General features: G+C 38.4%; 3 protein-coding genes across 3 annotated transcripts in view; 1 reads left to right on the top strand and 2 right to left on the bottom strand.

The window, feature by feature from the left end:
* Window positions 1-17: 17 nt before the first annotated feature.
* Window positions 18-9457, bottom strand: LOC142984830 (CIMIP2 protein GA14893-like). The gene is made up of 8 exons (XM_076132680.1): window positions 9281-9457; window positions 7999-8137; window positions 7700-7796; window positions 5385-5560; window positions 5034-5196; window positions 4532-4670; window positions 588-686; window positions 18-171 (listed from the first exon to the last, which is right to left on the bottom strand). Exons 1-8 carry the CDS (start codon window positions 9325-9327, stop codon window positions 102-104), a joined length of 930 nt encoding a protein of 309 aa, XP_075988795.1. The 5' UTR covers window positions 9328-9457; the 3' UTR covers window positions 18-101.
* On the bottom strand, window positions 1021-4385 carry Elp3 (elongator complex protein 3). Its single transcript, XM_076132658.1, has 7 exons — window positions 3748-4385; window positions 3439-3603; window positions 3096-3210; window positions 2525-2775; window positions 2096-2261; window positions 1557-1769; window positions 1021-1236 (listed from the first exon to the last, which is right to left on the bottom strand). The coding sequence occupies exons 1-7, from the start codon at window positions 4308-4310 to the stop codon at window positions 1042-1044; spliced, it is 1668 nt and encodes a 555-aa protein (XP_075988773.1). The 5' UTR covers window positions 4311-4385; the 3' UTR covers window positions 1021-1041.
* A 5276-nt stretch (window positions 9458-14733) lies between the features above and the next one.
* LOC142984839 (uncharacterized) overlaps window positions 14734-17344 on the top strand; it is a 64079-nt gene continuing 61468 nt past the window's right edge. The window contains exon 1 of the mRNA XM_076132690.1: window positions 14734-15169. The gene's annotated coding sequence lies outside the window, so the exon portion shown is untranslated. The remainder of the gene's footprint in view (window positions 15170-17344) is intronic.

Here is a 17344-nt window from a genome sequence, read left to right on the forward strand (position 1 = left end):
CCTCAATCATACAATTTATTCGTCAAACATTATTATCACTTCATAATTTGGACCGTATTGGTATTGTAATACAGTTCACCTTTGTTTGCAGTGTGTAAGCTTTAGGAGGCAAAATCGCCACGCAGCCAGCGCTTAGCATCTCGAGTATCATTGCCGTACGTCTTCCCAAATCTAGAAAACAAAACATAAACGATAAAAAAACGCATTAATAATGGCATTGAGCAAGGAAATTGGTTTTTCTTATGACAAAAATTTAGGCCTGTATTTTTTATTGCTCTTGGGTAGTTTTAAATTATATAGATTCAATTAAAAAAAGGATATCGTACCTTCACAAGCGGTACGAATTTGACAACGTGATTAACCTGATACAGATTACACCTACAAATAAAAATATCTACTGAACTGGATTCTTCATAAAATAAGTCCAAAAAAGGGTAAAACGTCAGTATTACCAGTGGAAAAAACTAATACACTATTGTTTTTACATTAAGATATTGCTTATACTATCAAATTGATCAGTTAATTTTGTATAGGTTGTTCAACCAATGACGCGAAAATTTCAGTGAAAATAAAAATAATAAACTTACCTGAACATGCAGCCTGGCACATGTCCAGCGTAGTTGGGCAGCATACCGACATGCTTGTGATAGATCTCTGTCGGGTTGATTGACAGCGGCGGGTCCGGCCTGCAAGATGAGGATAAGGATACGGGAGAAGGTTAGTGGAGGTAATCATCGTATACTCAAAATAGGTAAAAAGAACCAATGAATGAAAAATGGTAGTATCTTAAGTTAGAAAATGCTAAGTATAAAGCGCATGTCCAAATAAAAATAAATCTAAGTAAAATTTGTACCCTGTCAACGTGCAATAAGCCTTAAGAAGTGCAAATTTTAGATTACCGACGATTCGACTGATTAGTTTTATAATATTTACAAGCCATAAATTTTTCTAAAATCGTAAAAAGTATTTATTTCCATAACTGTAACCTGTAAAGGCAAATATTAAAATAAAACACTCTCAAACATGGTAGATCTTTATTTCTCAAACAAGCATCTTGACCATATAAGGTCCTTCCAGATGGTATCCAATCTTGGCATAGTAGTTCCTAGTGCCAACTCCTGAAATAACTGCTATTTTATCTGAACCATGTTCCTCTTTCGCAATCCTCTCGGCTTCCTCCATGAGGAGCATTCCGAAACCTTGGTGTTGGAACTTTGTAGGGTCTCGGGCATTTACCTACAAGATAAAAATTGTGATAATTGTTGCTCACGTAACAATGTTGTGTGTTCATATTTAGCCTGTAACCAAGTATCGTATATTCTAGTCGTACACAAATGCGATTTTCTCGTGTCACTTGTCTATGAACACTGAAAAAGTAAATAGCCAGTGTTCGTTAAATGCAATGTCTGTAAATAAACTATTTGAGAAATGAGAAAAATCGAAGTACCAACATATTGGAAAAATATTTAACTATTAACTTACTTCATTATTACCGCCATTTAAGAATGGAAATTGTATCTTTTGGTTACAGGCTCCTATTTCTTTATATTACTTACGGGCACAACAGATCCATAAACATGCAGCTCCCGCACAATACTGCATTGTTTGAAGTTAGCGTTAGGTCCAGGCTTCAGTTCCGGCCTGTAAGTGTCTGAAGCACACTTCCTAAGTCGGAGCAAACCTACTAGAATGTCCTGGTCGGGATCCTCGTATGCTAAGAATGTTTCCCAACCACCGTTAGCTGTGTAGTCACGACGGATTAATTCTACCTGAAAGTTATAGTGAAATTAGAGCAATAGTTATAGAGACAAGTTTATATGCAACAAAAATGCATAAAGAGTGGGATGACTGATAAAAATTAGAGTAAGTTTATTATAAGTTTTAACATTAAATAATTAAATTTGTGTCAGTATACATACGTCAGTGGCTACAAGTTTGATAAAAATATCGCAAAACGTATTTAATCTATAATGTTTTATTTCAGCATTAAGACATAGATGTAGATCGTAACAAATAATTCATATTTATGTATGGCATTTGCCTAATTATATCAAGAGGTATAAAGATTTAAGTATTAAAAAAGAAGCATGCATACCTCATAAGGCCTGACTCTATTGTGAATTTCTTGTATGCCAACCTCCCTGGTCCTGACATCACGGCAGTCAGTGCCGAGATCTGCCATTCTAGCTAAAGCCAGCTCCCTCAAGTTACCATGTTCAACTCCTGATGATACTAAAGGCATGGGAATGTCTCGCTGCACTCTGGAAAATTACAATTTTAACATTAGAATCAAATAGTAAAAAATATAAAAGATTTAAAACAATTCTGAAAGCAAACATAAATTACTGTCTTGTTACTCAGTCTCTTTGAAATTTAAGTGTAAATAAAACAGGAATTTTTAATTTTCACCAATTAACCTTGAAGTAGTATAGAAAAATAATGTATAATTTTTCTTCAATAAACCTATTTATTCATTGCATTACAAATATAGTTTTCAATAATTATTGCTCAACAAAAATATTACCTGTAAACCCTAGTCCACGGTGGAACCAGAGCCAAGATCTTTGCAATTAAATCCACCAATGTAGAAGGAGGGTAGCTCCTGTACCTCCCAGTCTTCCACAACTCATACAGACCGGTACCTCTGATCACAAGGGTAGGGTATATCTTGAGACCATCTGCCCTGAATGCTGGGTTCTCAAAGAACTCTATAAACTGTTCAACATCTCTTTCAAAGTCTACATTCGGTAGGTCAGGCATCATGTGTGCTACAATCTGGAAATAATACAATAAATTAGTAAGTACTGCTAATCATTGGAAAACACTTTGCATTGAAATAATCAAATACATATCAGATCTTGAGATGATTTCATTGAATTTGGTTTTAATTCTGTCGAATACAGAATTAAAAACTTAGTGGTTTAGTGTTCCCACTCATATATAAATATGTCCTAAATTCATATTTTCAAATTTCATTAGGACCAAGCCTGACCTGGGTCATGTGTGGGAGGTGAATGATTTAACAACTTCATTATTGTCATGCATTGATATTTTGTAAAACTATTAAGATACTAAATAAGTAAATAAATATTTACCTTATAACCAGCATCTTTAGCCAAGTTAAAGTTTTCACACACAGCTTTTACAGTATGACCTCTGTTTGTGTCTCTGGCAATATCTTCATAAACAGACTGTACACCAATTTCCAACCTGAAAAAACAACAGTTACACTTTTTTAAATGGTCTTAGAAATATGTACTCTGCATATAGTTAATTTATGTTAAAAGAACACAGCAGTTTCAAAATAAACTGTGGTAATACAAAGCAAACAACTAAAGCACAATGCTTATTTTTGCATATCATAATATCAATAATATGGTTAGTAGACATGAGTGGTTTGTATTGCTACATTTTAAGCATAATAATCTAGATTCTTACCGAGTACATCCATAGTTAAGCATATCGCTCATATGCCTGTGTAGACAGTAGTCTGGCCTTGTCTCTATTGTGATTCCAATGCACTTGGTCTTTGCCTTCTCAGAGTACTTAACAGCTTCTGCCACACAACTTGAAGTGTGGCCGGAGAGGGCATCGTGAAGGTTCCTGCAATTATACACCATAATAATTAAATGGTTAAAAGAAAACAATAACACAACGTTTTAATCATTAAGAATGGTTTTTAAGTATCACATAAAATATTGCATCATTACTTGGCAATAGTATAACATGGTAATAAAAGTTACTTACCTTATAAAATAATCTCTATAATCTTCAGGCAGACTCATAAATGTGCCTCCCATGACAATAAACTCCACTTTATCCACACTGTGACCAAGCTGCTTCAGTTGTTCGACCCTGTGGCGAGTCTGTAGATACGGATTATACCTCGCTCTTATAGCCCTCATCGATGTCGGCTCGTAACCAGTGTAACTTTGAGTAGAATACTCGAAGTCGGAGTCCGGGCCGCCAGGGCAGTACACACAAATGTTGCCGGTGAAGTTGATATGCGGACATCTGTGCGGCTTACACATAACGGCAACCACGGCTATACCCGATGCTGTACGAATAGGCTTCGCTTTCAACTTAGGTAAGAGTATCTTCTTAGCGTCAGCAGGTACAGCCGCAATGATATCTACCAATCTCGGTGATGTTCCCAGCCCGTACTTCGAGGAAATCCTCGTTTTCATCTTGTTGAGGTTAACATCCTTGCCCTGACGGTGCGCCACTAATAACTCTTGTATTATCTCAGATATCACTATCACCATCTTCTCCTCTTTAGAGAGGTTCGGTAACGGCTTTTTCTTTGCCATTTTTGCGATTTAACACTGTTTTTCACGAAAATAAATAAACTGCGCGTGTGAACTTCTGTTCACTATTTTGACAGATTTGACATAACGTCTTGTCATCAATATTTATATTTTTCGTTCAGAAACATTACATTCACGAATAAGTACAATTGAATTTTTTATTACATTAAGTTCTTCTATTTATTAAAAAATAAAATCTACATTAATAAAATATGTAAACTTACTTCACTACATTAACCGGTGCCCATTCTGTACTTTGCCTTCGCCTATAATTCGACGAGAAATCGCAAAGAGCAGAGTTGGTGAGTTTCTTCGAAGAATCTCCAAATCTTTGGAAACCGTAAGGAACATGGCCCGCAAAACCTGATAGAATGCAAAAGATTATATTGGATACTGCAAATAAAATCAATAAAATTTTTAGTAACCCGAAGGCTGTACACACGCTGTATTCAAATTTGTGCAAAAAACTTACGAACTGATTGCGAGGGATTAAAGCCCCATATTTGAGTTCTCACAAAAGAATTGTGTATTTTTCCGTAGGACATGGATTAAAAATAATAAAAGACTCGTATGTACATAAAATAAGTAAATAAATAAACAAGTAAACTTCAAAATGACACTGATGTCTTACAGAAAATAAAAAACAAACAATGACCACAAAGAAAAGGTAACTGAATGAAAGAGGTTTGCATAGTTTTAATTTTGCCGTATCACTCTCGTCCTCACCTTTCTTGACATATTTTTCTGGGTCTGCATCGTCCATGAAAAATGGACTAACTGAATGTGTCGCTGGCGATAACTTGGCTTCATCCATGGGTACATCGCGCAGTATTCCTGCACATTCTGGGCGGACCGTGACCAAGGGCAATTTGAATTCCGCTGTCGCAGACTGTAAACGATATAACGTCAATTTATATCTTGTAGAAAACGAAGGAAAATCAGAAAGCCTTCACTTTACTCGCTCATTCTTCTTTCTTCATCCATCTTCTTTCGTACAAACTCAACATTTCACGTGAAGACATCTTCAAAGATAATTTATCAGAAATCTCCATCGTTTTCATTTGTTATTAAACTTACAAATCTGTCGGCTAAACTCCATGGTTGTCCTTTGCCGGCTTGTAGGTCGACTACTCGTTCTAATTGATTTCTGCCCGCTCTCTGATTTAACTGCACTCTTTGGAACTCTGACAATGCTTCTGTGGCTGCCACTGTGTAGCGCTGACCGAAGTGAGCGTTTAGCCGTGGGAGGAACCCTATGTTTATTTAATTACATTAAATGATATTGTTCAAACAAAAATAGCTGTTAATAACCAGAGACCGGAACTGTATCACCGGGGTCACTAGGTAAATTGTTATTAAAAACATTTATCATTCCGAATTTCATAAATACTAAGTAAGTGGGTAACGAGGCACTATAAAATATATAATATTTATATAAACAACACCAGGAAAATAAACAAAGACTCATTTAGGATCACGAACGACAATATTTCCGATACAAAACAAACAATGTCCGTTATGTTCCATTGCTCTTAAATCGTGTTCAAACCATCTGATAGTATGACATAACTAGAACGACTATTGATAAAGAACGGATACCGTTTTATCCAATGATTATGTACATAATTTTGTGCACAAGGGTTCGAGGCCAGGCCAACATCTGTTTAGACCATTTGACTTGATAAACATTGCTATTTCTCGAAGTAGATCTGACATCGAATCTCTGGCAGTTATCATAAATCACTGTTGAGATTTAGATCAATTGTGACTATTGCTTTTGGCCTAATCCAAGTCTTAATAATGTCTTGTTTAGTTATAGAAGAATACAATATAATTCTAATCCGTGAACTACGGTAGTGGGGTGATTTTACCATCCAAATCTCTCAAAGAAAAGTCAAAAGTTTTTTACGTTTTATGTCAATCTGCAATGCTAGGACATACCTACCTACAAAAAGAAAAACCGTAAATATTGTTGGCTCTAAGTCTTACAAGCTGACAGCATATGGCCTAAGACATACGTGTTCAATTACAATTACTGTTAAAGTGTAAAACAACACGTAGGTTTATCACCTAAAGGCATCGCAACAACAAGAACAAACTGCAAACAAGGTTTTTCCATTTCGACACAAAACAATTAAGCGCGTGCTATAAAATATAGTCTGACTTTGATCGTATAAATATGCAAATGGCTGGATTTAATACGGCGTGCGAGAGAGAACAGGGGGTTTAGAATAATTATTCACACCTACATAGTATGGTCAAGACAGATTGTTGCGAGACTATGAGCAACAAACGCACATTACTCAAACACCCCCGGTTCGTCATAAGCTTAGTGACCAACTTAATTACGAACACAGGATTTACTTCGGTAATTTATATCGTTTGCCATTATCGATGATGCTCACAATCAATCAGACTGTCTTATGTCCTTCAGCGAGGATTCATATAACGGTAAAATGCCAAGTTTGATGAGCATATTCGGTTATGTCATCGTTATATTGCAGTTCGCAGTGTGTACAGACCATTCCTGAGCTTCAAGAAACGTACTTGCGAATTATGATGTTTTGTTATGGTACGTTAAATACATGAGTTAAATATACAATATGAAATAAGAGATGCACAAACATTAAACGCGTGAAGCAGACCGCGAAACAATATTTCTTGAAGATAATAAAAAAAAACGTTTTTAAAATGATTAAAGGGTCTCCTTTATTGCAGAAACAAAGCACATCGCATAATAATCTGTGCATAAATCGTTCAGGATTGTTTATGTCCTATTAATAATAGAAAACGTAAACATCTGCAGACCTTTAGGCTGTCAGGAAACAGTGGCATGCCTCGGACCGGTCGAGTCTCAAGAGTTCATGACTCATATAACTCTGATTCATCAAGATCTTGTAAATTCTCACACAGCCTTCAAACATTGATCAACTATGATAAAATAAGAGGACAAACTCGTTTACAAGACTTACCAAATTTAATTAGCAAGTCTGACCTTTATGATTAAGTATGACGCATCTTAAAAACTTTAATAAATTGGACAATCGTTTACTTTATTGTTGAAATTATGATTTTTTTGGCTATTTGTTGAGGAAAATTGGTAAGCTTGCTCACTTATGTGTTCATCGGTTAGCCGCGTTCAGTCCGAGCAATCTTCACGCCATTTGTCAAATGAAGGCACAAAACCGCAAATGAGTTTTGAATTAGGCAGATTAAATTATAATTTTTGTTGTAAATATGACAAAGAGGTTTTTTTGTGACGTACTAATGTTGCGTTTTTATGTAGGCCTATAGTAAACTAATTTAAAGTCTTAACAAAAAAATATTGATTTTCGTTTTATTCTAGTTTCTAATTCATTTGATTGTAAAATAAATACAATAGAGAATCATACCCTCATATCCAGGTATCATGGGATGTTTGTACACTGGGTCGCCATTTCTGAATCTTGCGTTCACCACATCGATGTCTGTTTGTGGTGGTCGGAATATCTGCCAAACAAAGCTTTAATATAACTCCATTTTCCTAAGTCTAATACAGATACAATCCGCTGCTTAATGAATGGGAAATGGCGTTGACAAACACACAACGAAAATACTCTTTTATTAGTCTAAAGCAAAAGTTTATGCTATCGTCACCTACAGTAAATTCTACGGGATGAAACGTCTTTTAATAAAAAATTAAGTTACTAACCTGGAAGTCGTCGGCAGTCCTATCGGATAGAACAAGCCGTTCCGAATGCTGAACAGCAGGATCCAAGAGAATCTTGTGTGTGGTAGACCCATAGGTGTCGCCTATACGATACTTGTACTCTGGACAATGTCCCGTGTACCTAGAAGCAGAAGATTTGCAACATTATGAGAGTAGAAATAAATTGAAGCAGACTTGTTCTTTGTCAAAAAAACCTTTTTGAAAACCCATAAAGCATGTCTGCAGCATGTCCTGAATGTAGAGTAGATTAAGTGCCTTAAAGTACAGCTTAACACGGTTAACTAATTGTTATGGGCTGAATCGAGGGTTACCTTTGCCTGCTCCAAAACCAAATGACTCATTTCACTGATGTAAGAAACGATCATTTACCGTAACTTCAAATACACAATAAACGACACAATTTATCATATTTTGACATGCGATACGACCAACGCAACGCCCTAAATACATTGTCAACATGCAAGACCTTACGAAATGGTTCTTTAAAAGTAAATTCATACAAATGGACGCGAGGTTCATCAATAAAATTTATTTGTAACGCGTTCTTGACAACGTGAGATATGTACCGTCAAATGTTGTGGAGAATTACATCACTGGCGCCAATTTCTGACAAACGTATGACCGATGAAATACGGCGAGACAGTGTTACTTATAAAGTACGCTTAATTTCACCTTACGCAAATTCGGCGCGGTTTGGAAGGACTCAGCCCTTATTTGGAGCCTTCAATCTTGTATGTACAAATGTAACATACGAAATGCACTCATAAATTTGTAATGCTTTTGTAATACTGGTAATGTAATGAATTGGGGAATATTTTTGAGAACTGCAAAGGAAAGTTTTAGCAATGCCTCTACCACACTACCAGTTACAACCAAGTTTTTCAGCATACGTAAAGTTAACCACTTAAAATAGATTTATGGCCAGATTCACAGCTTACGACTCTGTCAGATAAATCACCTGTTAGATAAAGTGACAGCTAATGTATGAAAACAACTGTCAAAATTCCAACCTATAAGCTATATATTATCTAATACTTATCCAGAACTTCTAGGAGCGCTGAAACCGGGTCTTATATTTCTTACTCGGTACATGAGTGGCATGGTATTTTTACCATAGTATATCTGAGTACCTAAACCTAATACAAGTTGTTACCCGTCAAAAACCCTCACCAAAAAACCAAAGCGAAGTTTACTACAACAACGGGTATGGTATTTCCTAATGTATTTCTCAAAAGAGCTCTATACAAATACAGCTTGTACTTACCCTGGGATATAATGGGGCTGAGCGATACTGACCAAATCTAAAGCCATTTTGTACTATTGTTTGAATTACTTCGAAAGGCTCAACTCATAATTTGTATAAAAAACCGGATAATTGTTACTGAATATAAAAATTTAATTATTAACACCAAACATTTGTTGATGTTGTTTGACATCAAATTTTGACTGATTGCCTCTGTTTGTTTTTTCTTATCTAGGTTTACTGGAGTGGCCAGTTCATAAGGAGATTCTATTTTTAAAAGTTTCTATTGCTTCGCCAAAGAAGTAAAGTATTGTTTTTAGAATAAGTTTTACGATCATTAAGAGCACAATAAAACATTATACCTACCTACCTATAAGCTGGACCTCGCGTAATGCCTCGACTTTACCAGCTCGGGTGGAAGAGCTTATGAATAGTTGCAAAAGTTTGGCTGCTCTAACACGGTAACTTAAGTCTGCAGATAAATTCGACATTAAATCGGTATGTTAGTACGATTACTCCTAAGATTTACTAGCCATTGTAGGTAATGTTGTACATATTATAAGAAATTATGTTTCATAGTGTAACTGACCCTTAATTTCGGACTTTTCAAACTTAATCAAGTTGTAGTGAATCTCCTCTATTTGTTTATCAACGTAACCGGCACGCGGGTACATCTCTATTGTTTCTCAACGTAACCGGCGTGCCGGTACATCTCTAGTTCTCACTCACTCACTCTCACTCACTCTCCTACGCCGCGCGCGCTTCTTTAGTTTTAGAGGTTATATGTGATACGAATAAGAGAGTCAGATTACTCAGATTGTCGTCCACTCAACTAGTCATATTCAATAAATATAATTGGACAACTCATTAGTTTATGTGTACTGTGTATCGCCCTCCTCTTCATTGGTGACCCCGTTGAACAACGCAAGCATGATAGAAGAAAAGGACAACGCTGACAGCAAACAAGGCAACATGGCCACGCCGGAAAGTTTTCGTGTGGGAGTACGCATACCGCCATTCTATGTCGAAAAACCGGCCTTGTGGTTTAACCAAATGGAAGCGCAGTTTATGCTCGCCAATATCAAGTCAGACGATACCAAATTTTACTACGTAACTGGCAACCTGGATTCTCAATTCGCCTCCGAAGTAGAAGACATTATCGCAAACCCTCCACCCACTGGTAAATACGAAAAGCTTAAAAGTGAACTTATAAAACGGCTATCGGCATCACGTGAACGAAAAATCAAGCAGATGTTGACACATGAAGAGCTTGGTGACAGAAAACCGTCACAGTTCTATCGACACCTACTCAACTTAGCCGGACCAGGCGTACCCGAAGAGTTCCTGCGGACAATATGGGCGAGTCGACTTCCCAGCAGTACGCAAGCAATCGTAGCTTCCCAGACGAAGACGGATATGATTGAACTAACTGAATTGGCTGACCGGATCCACGACGTTGTCGGCAACCAGGTCCCATCAACTTCAGCTATCTCTACTACTGGTTCTTCGAGCGCCCCTAGCAACAGTGTAAACACCGAGATTGCCGCGCTCTCTAAACAGCTGGAAAAGTTAGCGGATAAAGTGGAACGATTATCTCGACCGCGAGGACGATCCCGCAGCCGCACGCGTCAGCAGTCAACTACAACAAGGTCGCAGTCTAGCTACAGTAAATTCCCGCAGTGCTGGTATCATCAGAAGTTCGGAGACCGAGCCAATAAGTGTATGAAGCCATGCGATTATTCTACATCGGGAAACGCGCGGGGCAATCAGTAATGGCGGCCAACGATTGCCCGAGTGCTGGTCGCTTATTTGTCACCGATCAACGGTCAAAGGTACAGTTCCTGGTCGATACTGGCAGCGACCTCTGTGTCTACCCCCGATCGGCGCTCTCAAGACGATGTGAGAAGAATAATTACCAATTGTGTGCCGCGAATGGAACTGCTATTAATACTTACGGTTTTATAGACATTAAGTTAAACCTAGGGTTGCGCCGTGACTTCATGTGGAAATTTATTATAGCCGATGTAACAAAGGCGATAATAGGCGTAGATTTTTTATCGTATTATAACTTAGTTGTTGATTGCAGGAACCAACGTCTCATCGACAACAGTACAACGCTCTCCACCCCGGCTTCACCTGCCCGGCGTTCTGACGACATTTCTTCGATTAAGGTAAATCTTGGCAATTCCGCATACACACACATACTAAGGGAATTTCCCGACATCACTCGTCCACCAGGCATTCACCGCACTCTCAAACATAACACAGTACATCACATACGCACCACTCCCGGACCGCCAGTGTCATGTTCACCTCGCAGATTGGCGCCGGACAAATTAAAGATAGCCAGAGATGAATTTGAGTCTATGTTGCAGTGTGGTACCTGTCGAGTATCTGAGTCACCCTGGTCTTCACCGCTACACTTGGCGCCTAAAAAAGACGCAGGTTGGCGTCCCTGTGGTGACTACAGAATGTTAAACGCACGTACCATTGCAGACCAATACCCCATCCGACATATACAAGATTTTGCCCACAGTCTATCTGGCTGTACGGTCTTCTCGCAAATCGATCTTGTGAGGGCCTATAACCAAATTCCTGTGCATCCTGATGACATACCGAAGACAGCCATCACGACGCCGTTCGGTCTTTTCGAATTCCCCTACATGACGTTTGGATTACGAAATGCCGGACAGACGTTCCAGCGCTTCGTGGATGAGATGCTAAGGGGTCTAGATTTCACGTACGCGTATTTGGACGATTTTCTGGTCTTCTCGAAAGACCAGAAGACCCATGAATGTCACCTACGTCAGCTGTTCACCAGACTCAGAGATTACAGTATGGTTATCAACAGTTCTAAATGCGTGTTTGGAGTGACGGAGGCAAACTTCCTGGGCTATCACATCTCGGCTAAAGGTACTAAACCGCTGCCTTCCAAGGTCGAGGCCGTACAAAATTTTCCTGTACCTAAAACAGTAAGGGAACTTCGTAGATTTTTAGGAATGTTAAATTTTTATCGCAGGTTCATCCCTGAAGCAGCTACTTACCAAGCACCCTTAAATGCTCTGCTTACAGGTTCAGTAAAGGGCTTCCATCCTGTTACCTTTTCTTCACAGGAGCACGAAGCTTTCCAGAACTGCAAAAAGGGCCTATGTCAAGCCGCGTTACTTTGTCACCCTAATTGTAGCAGTAAGCTGGCGTTGGTAACAGACGCTTCTGACAAAGCTATCGGCGCGGTCCTACAACAACTGAACGAAGGAGCGTGGGAACCTGTAGCCTTCTTCTCCCGTAAGTTGACTTCAGCACAGGTTAAGTATTCTCCTTACGATAGAGAACTCCTCGCCATTTATGAAAGTGTTAAGTATTTTCGCCACATGTTGGAGGCTCGTGACTTTGTAATTTATACCGACCACAAGCCTCTCACATATGCTTTCAATACACATAAGGCCAATTGTTCTCCCCGCCAATTCCGTCACCTTGATTTTATCGCGCAGTTCACCACAGACATTCGACATATATCTGGGAAGAACAATATCGTAGCAGACACTCTTTCACGAGTGGAGGAGATTGCTCAACCTGTGCCTATAGAAAGGATCGCAGCTGCTCAGCTCGTGGACCCTGAATTAAAACAACTACTTACGAGCGATACTTCTCTGCGCCTGCAACAGGTAAGTATACCAGGTTTCCAAAGTCAACTGTACTGCGATGTTGGAAATTCTTCGCCTAGACCATTCATACCCAAGGAACTGCGCAGGTCAATTTTCACAAGCCTGCACTCTTTGAGTCATCCAGGATCTAAGGCATCAGCAAGGTTAGTTGCAGAGAGATATGTTTGGCCTGGTGTTAGGAAAGATTGTCGTGAATGGGTTCGTTCTTGCCTGGCTTGCCAACGTTCAAAAATAACACGACATGTTTTCGCACCTATAGGAACTTTCCAACTACCCCGATCAAGGTTTGCATTTATTCATATAGATCTCATAGGACCTTTGCCGCTATGCCAAGGTTTTAGGTATTGTCTCACCGCCGTTGACCGCTTTACGCGTTGGCCTGAGGCAATACCCTTGGCGGACATAACCGCCGAAACCGTGGCAAAGGCTTTACTAAGTGGATGGATTTCGCGTTTCGGCTGCCCATCAGATATAGTCACCGACAGAGGTAAGCAGTTCGAATCCGCACTTTTTAAATGTCTGTCTACGATAGCCGGTTTTCAACACCGTAGAACTACAGCATACCATCCAGCCTGTAATGGACTAGTGGAGAGATTCCATCGCCAACTCAAAGCTGCTATAACCTGCCACATAAATGACAGTTGGGCGGAAGCTCTGCCGCTAGTCTTACTAGGCATACGCAGCGCATACAAAGAAGACGCACAGGCTTCACCGGCTGAGCTAGTATACGGCCAGCCAGTTCGCCTTCCTGGGGAATTTTTTGACCCTCAGACTGAGGAGACTGTTGACACAACAGACTATTTGTCAAGGCTCAGGAATTTGATCAAGAACATACGACCCTCACCAGCCGCCAGACACAACAGTAAGGTAAAAACTTTCATATATAAAGATTTATCCAACTCATCTCATGTATTCCTTAGGGACTGTACTGCTGGTGGTGGTTTAAAACCGGCATATTCTGGTCCTCACAAAGTCATTACGAGAAGTGACAAAGTCTTTAAAATAATGGTAAATAACAAACCGATCACCGTATCGATAGACCGTATTAAACCGGCCTTCATATTAAGTGATCCAGATAATATTTGCTCACCATCACCACAAACACCATCACTTCACACTGACACATATCACACCACTACAAATGCGGATAACCAAGACCCCCAAGGTGCAGAGGATAATGTCGTCAAAACGACCCGGTCAGGACGCCGTGTAAAATTTCCCGCTCATTATCGCCTTTGACAGTCTCTGGAAGGGGGTGATGTAGTGAATCTCCTCTATTTGTTTATCAACGTAACCGGCACGCGGGTACATCTCTATTGTTTCTCAACGTAACCGGCGTGCCGGTACATCTCTAGTTCTCACTCACTCACTCTCACTCACTCTCCTACGCCGCGCGCGCTTCTTTAGTTTTAGAGGTTATATGTGATACGAATAAGAGAGTCAGATTACTCAGATTGTCGTCCACTCAACTAGTCATATTCAATAAATATAATTGGACAACTCATTAGTTTATGTGTACTGTGTATCGCCCTCCTCTTCAAAGTTATGACTTAGAGCCTATATTTCGTATAATACTTATTCAAACATATCTTATGTAGAGCTTTCAGCTTACTATCCATAGCGTACTGTTTCGCTAAAAGATTCAAAACAATCAGTTAAGTACAGGTTTTGACCATAGAATCAGTGCCTGCGCAGGCTGCGCGCGAGCGGCGAGCCCGCTGTCGGACTTCTTCGGTCATCGTTCGTTAACTTCGTGCTGTTTCGCAATTCGTTCGCTCGGACATCGTTCCGTAGTTCGTTTACTTCGTCCGCCATATTGAATATAACCGCCGTAGCGGTCGGGTGTGCGTACGGTGGCGCTCCGCGCAGTGACAGTCAGATAACGATGAATTCATAACTTTCAAAAACTTTGTGCATCGAAGTGGCTTTGTAATCATACAAATACTAATAAACTGTGAAGTGCTCTTATATATTTACTCATGTATTATATAGTTTCATTATTTATAACTGATCCAGCGACTTGAAATGCATGCATTCCATCGAGACTGTTGAACTTTTATTTTTTTTTCGTTCGGTGTACATTTTGATTCTTATCAAGTATATTTTTCTATAAGTTATAGGCCGTGAAGTATGGTTTTATTAGATTATGATAAACATATAAATATATTTATAGTGTTCTGTGTTGATTAGACTGTGTTGTCCAGAGTTAGCAACAATAACATAGGGGATTGCCGAAACATTCAAGGTAAGAAACTACGGCAAGACTATTTTCATTCATCATTCAATCCAAAGTCACAGATTTTTATATTTTTGTTTAAAAAATGTTTGAATATAGTATGTTGCACAAAGTTTACGTAAAGGTCAACACTACATTGATGAAAGTTTTCTGACTCGTTTACAATATTCGCAACAAATAAAAATATTCCGACCTTAGAACTCTGTGACCCACAAATATTAAGTAGGTAAATTTAAGTTATTCGTTTACTTACCTACTTATTTTAGTCACACAACTATCTATCTAATAAATATCAATCAATATGTCTTTGAAATCGATTTAATTATAATCGTCTTGCAGTTATAAATCACTGGCTGTTTAGAAGCAGGTCTGAGCACCCTGATATTTTATGCAAATATTCTCGATTGCAGTTATGACTGGCTACAAAAAAAAACATCGAAAACGTTTAATGTTAATCATCGTATTGCTGTCAATTTGTCATGTATGATCAATTTGATAGAACATCAATTTTTGATGCAGATGTCATAGACACAAACTTGGTAGTCTCGGAGTCCAGCAGAAGTTCAATCTCTGTTCCCTTCATGATAGAAATATGATTGACTAGCTTCTACCTTCGCCTTCGTCCACTTAAAAAGATTTGCCGGGGTAAATGTGTATCATATGTGTTAATCCAGGCTGTAAACTATCAGTGTACCTACCAAATTTCATCCAATAATCATAAATCTCATCCAATCATAAAATCCATTGAGAAGCGTTTTCGCGAAAGAGTTACAAATATACCTACATCCATCCATACTTATAAACTTTCGCATTTATGTATTATATTAGTAGAATAGGATATTTATGAAATTTCACACAATTTACTAACATCTTTACTTAATAAAGACTATTAGGAAATCCGTCGTGTTTTGATACTTTTATCATGTCACTGTCTAAAGATACAAAATTCTTGTTTTGCGAATGTAGATAAAGATCTTACACCAATAGTCCCCCGATGTTATCTGATACATTCATTTCGTCACTAGCTGATGTTAAAACCTTAGTCTCTTATGAAAACGTGTGGTATTTGGAACGAAATCTTCGTTCAGATAATTCATTCAGTTTCAAAATATAGTTTCTAATTCATAATATTGTGCCACAATACTACAAGGCTGCGTAGGTATATCTTAAACTACCTAAATGCTAGAAAGGATACAGCCGACTTATGGTTTCCTTAATTAATGCAGTTCTATAGAGAGAAAACTAATATTACCTATTATTAAAATAATTTCTAAACCAGTTCTGTCAAAAGTAATGTGACAAAATTATCCCCGGCTTTATTTCATGATGCCATACTACTTTACTCTAAGACATCGAACTCGCAAACTATTTTACGAGACAATATGTTTTCCAATGAAATAGTAAATCGAATAATAACACTATCTACTGCTATTTGTTAAGGCGTTTGGAGAGTTCAAGCACCTATGCCTACAGTCTCATGTTATCAAAATCGTCACCGTACACAATGACAGGCTTATCATAGGATTGATGTTGTAAACAGTCTTCTCTGCAGATGAACTTTTACTAGACTATTGCAACTGGGTCAATATACTATCTACTCCTGCCAAGTACGCAAGTTTAGAAAAAGTGGTCGAGCTCCGGTTATTAATATGAAAAGCTAACCATCTTTATTACAAGACGAACTAGTCAATCTGCCGTAAAGTAATACAAGTTTTCAATTTCTCTAACATAAAATCGCCGTTACCAGCCTAATAAAAGATTACACGTTACTAAACAATAAAACAGGCACCCATTCAGTCCCCAGTAAAACGCCTCAAAGGAATCCTGTTTGTTGCCCAGAGAAACAAAACCTCGCGACGACATCGTGGCGACGTCGTTCAAACACCGATGACAATGCACCAATCACATTGTGAACCTTATGGCTTAGAAAATAAAGCACTGAACGTGTCCAAAGCCCAGGAGTAACATTCCTACAAATCCCATTCTAGAAACTTGATGTTTCTTTGTTTTTATATCCACGTTGTAAATAACTACTGAAAGGTTGCTCAAACCACTTTCAAGTGGAAACATTTTTAAAAAGTCAGCCAAACCTTTTATGTTCAGAATAGATTGATTCGAGATAAAAACAGAAAGTTATCGACCGTTTAATTCAAACTTGAGGCGAATTAATAACCGAACTCAATT

Source organism: Anticarsia gemmatalis, chromosome 2 (assembly GCF_050436995.1).
Source record: "Anticarsia gemmatalis isolate Benzon Research Colony breed Stoneville strain chromosome 2, ilAntGemm2 primary, whole genome shotgun sequence".
NCBI lineage: Eukaryota > Metazoa > Arthropoda > Insecta > Lepidoptera > Erebidae > Anticarsia > Anticarsia gemmatalis.

Coding starts and splice junctions, on each gene's coding strand:
- Elp3 (XM_076132658.1), bottom strand. CDS start 4,310: ATGGCAAAGAAAAAGCCGTTACCGAACCTCTCTAAAGAGGAGAAGATG. Junction 2,776..3,095: donor CTAAAGATGCTGGTTATAAG/GTAAATATTTAT, acceptor TATTATTTCCAG/ATTGTAGCACACATGATGCC. Junction 1,770..2,095: donor ATAGAGTCAGGCCTTATGAG/GTATGCATGCTT, acceptor TATAACTTTCAG/GTAGAATTAATCCGTCGTGA.
- LOC142984830 (XM_076132680.1), bottom strand. CDS start 9,327: ATGGCTTTAGATTTGGTCAGTATCGCTCAGCCCCATTATATCCCAGG. Junction 8,138..9,280: donor CAGCCCCATTATATCCCAGG/GTAAGTACAAGC, acceptor TTCTGCTTCTAG/GTACACGGGACATTGTCCAG. Junction 7,797..7,998: donor GGACTGCCGACGACTTCCAG/GTTAGTAACTTA, acceptor TTTGTTTGGCAG/ATATTCCGACCACCACAAAC.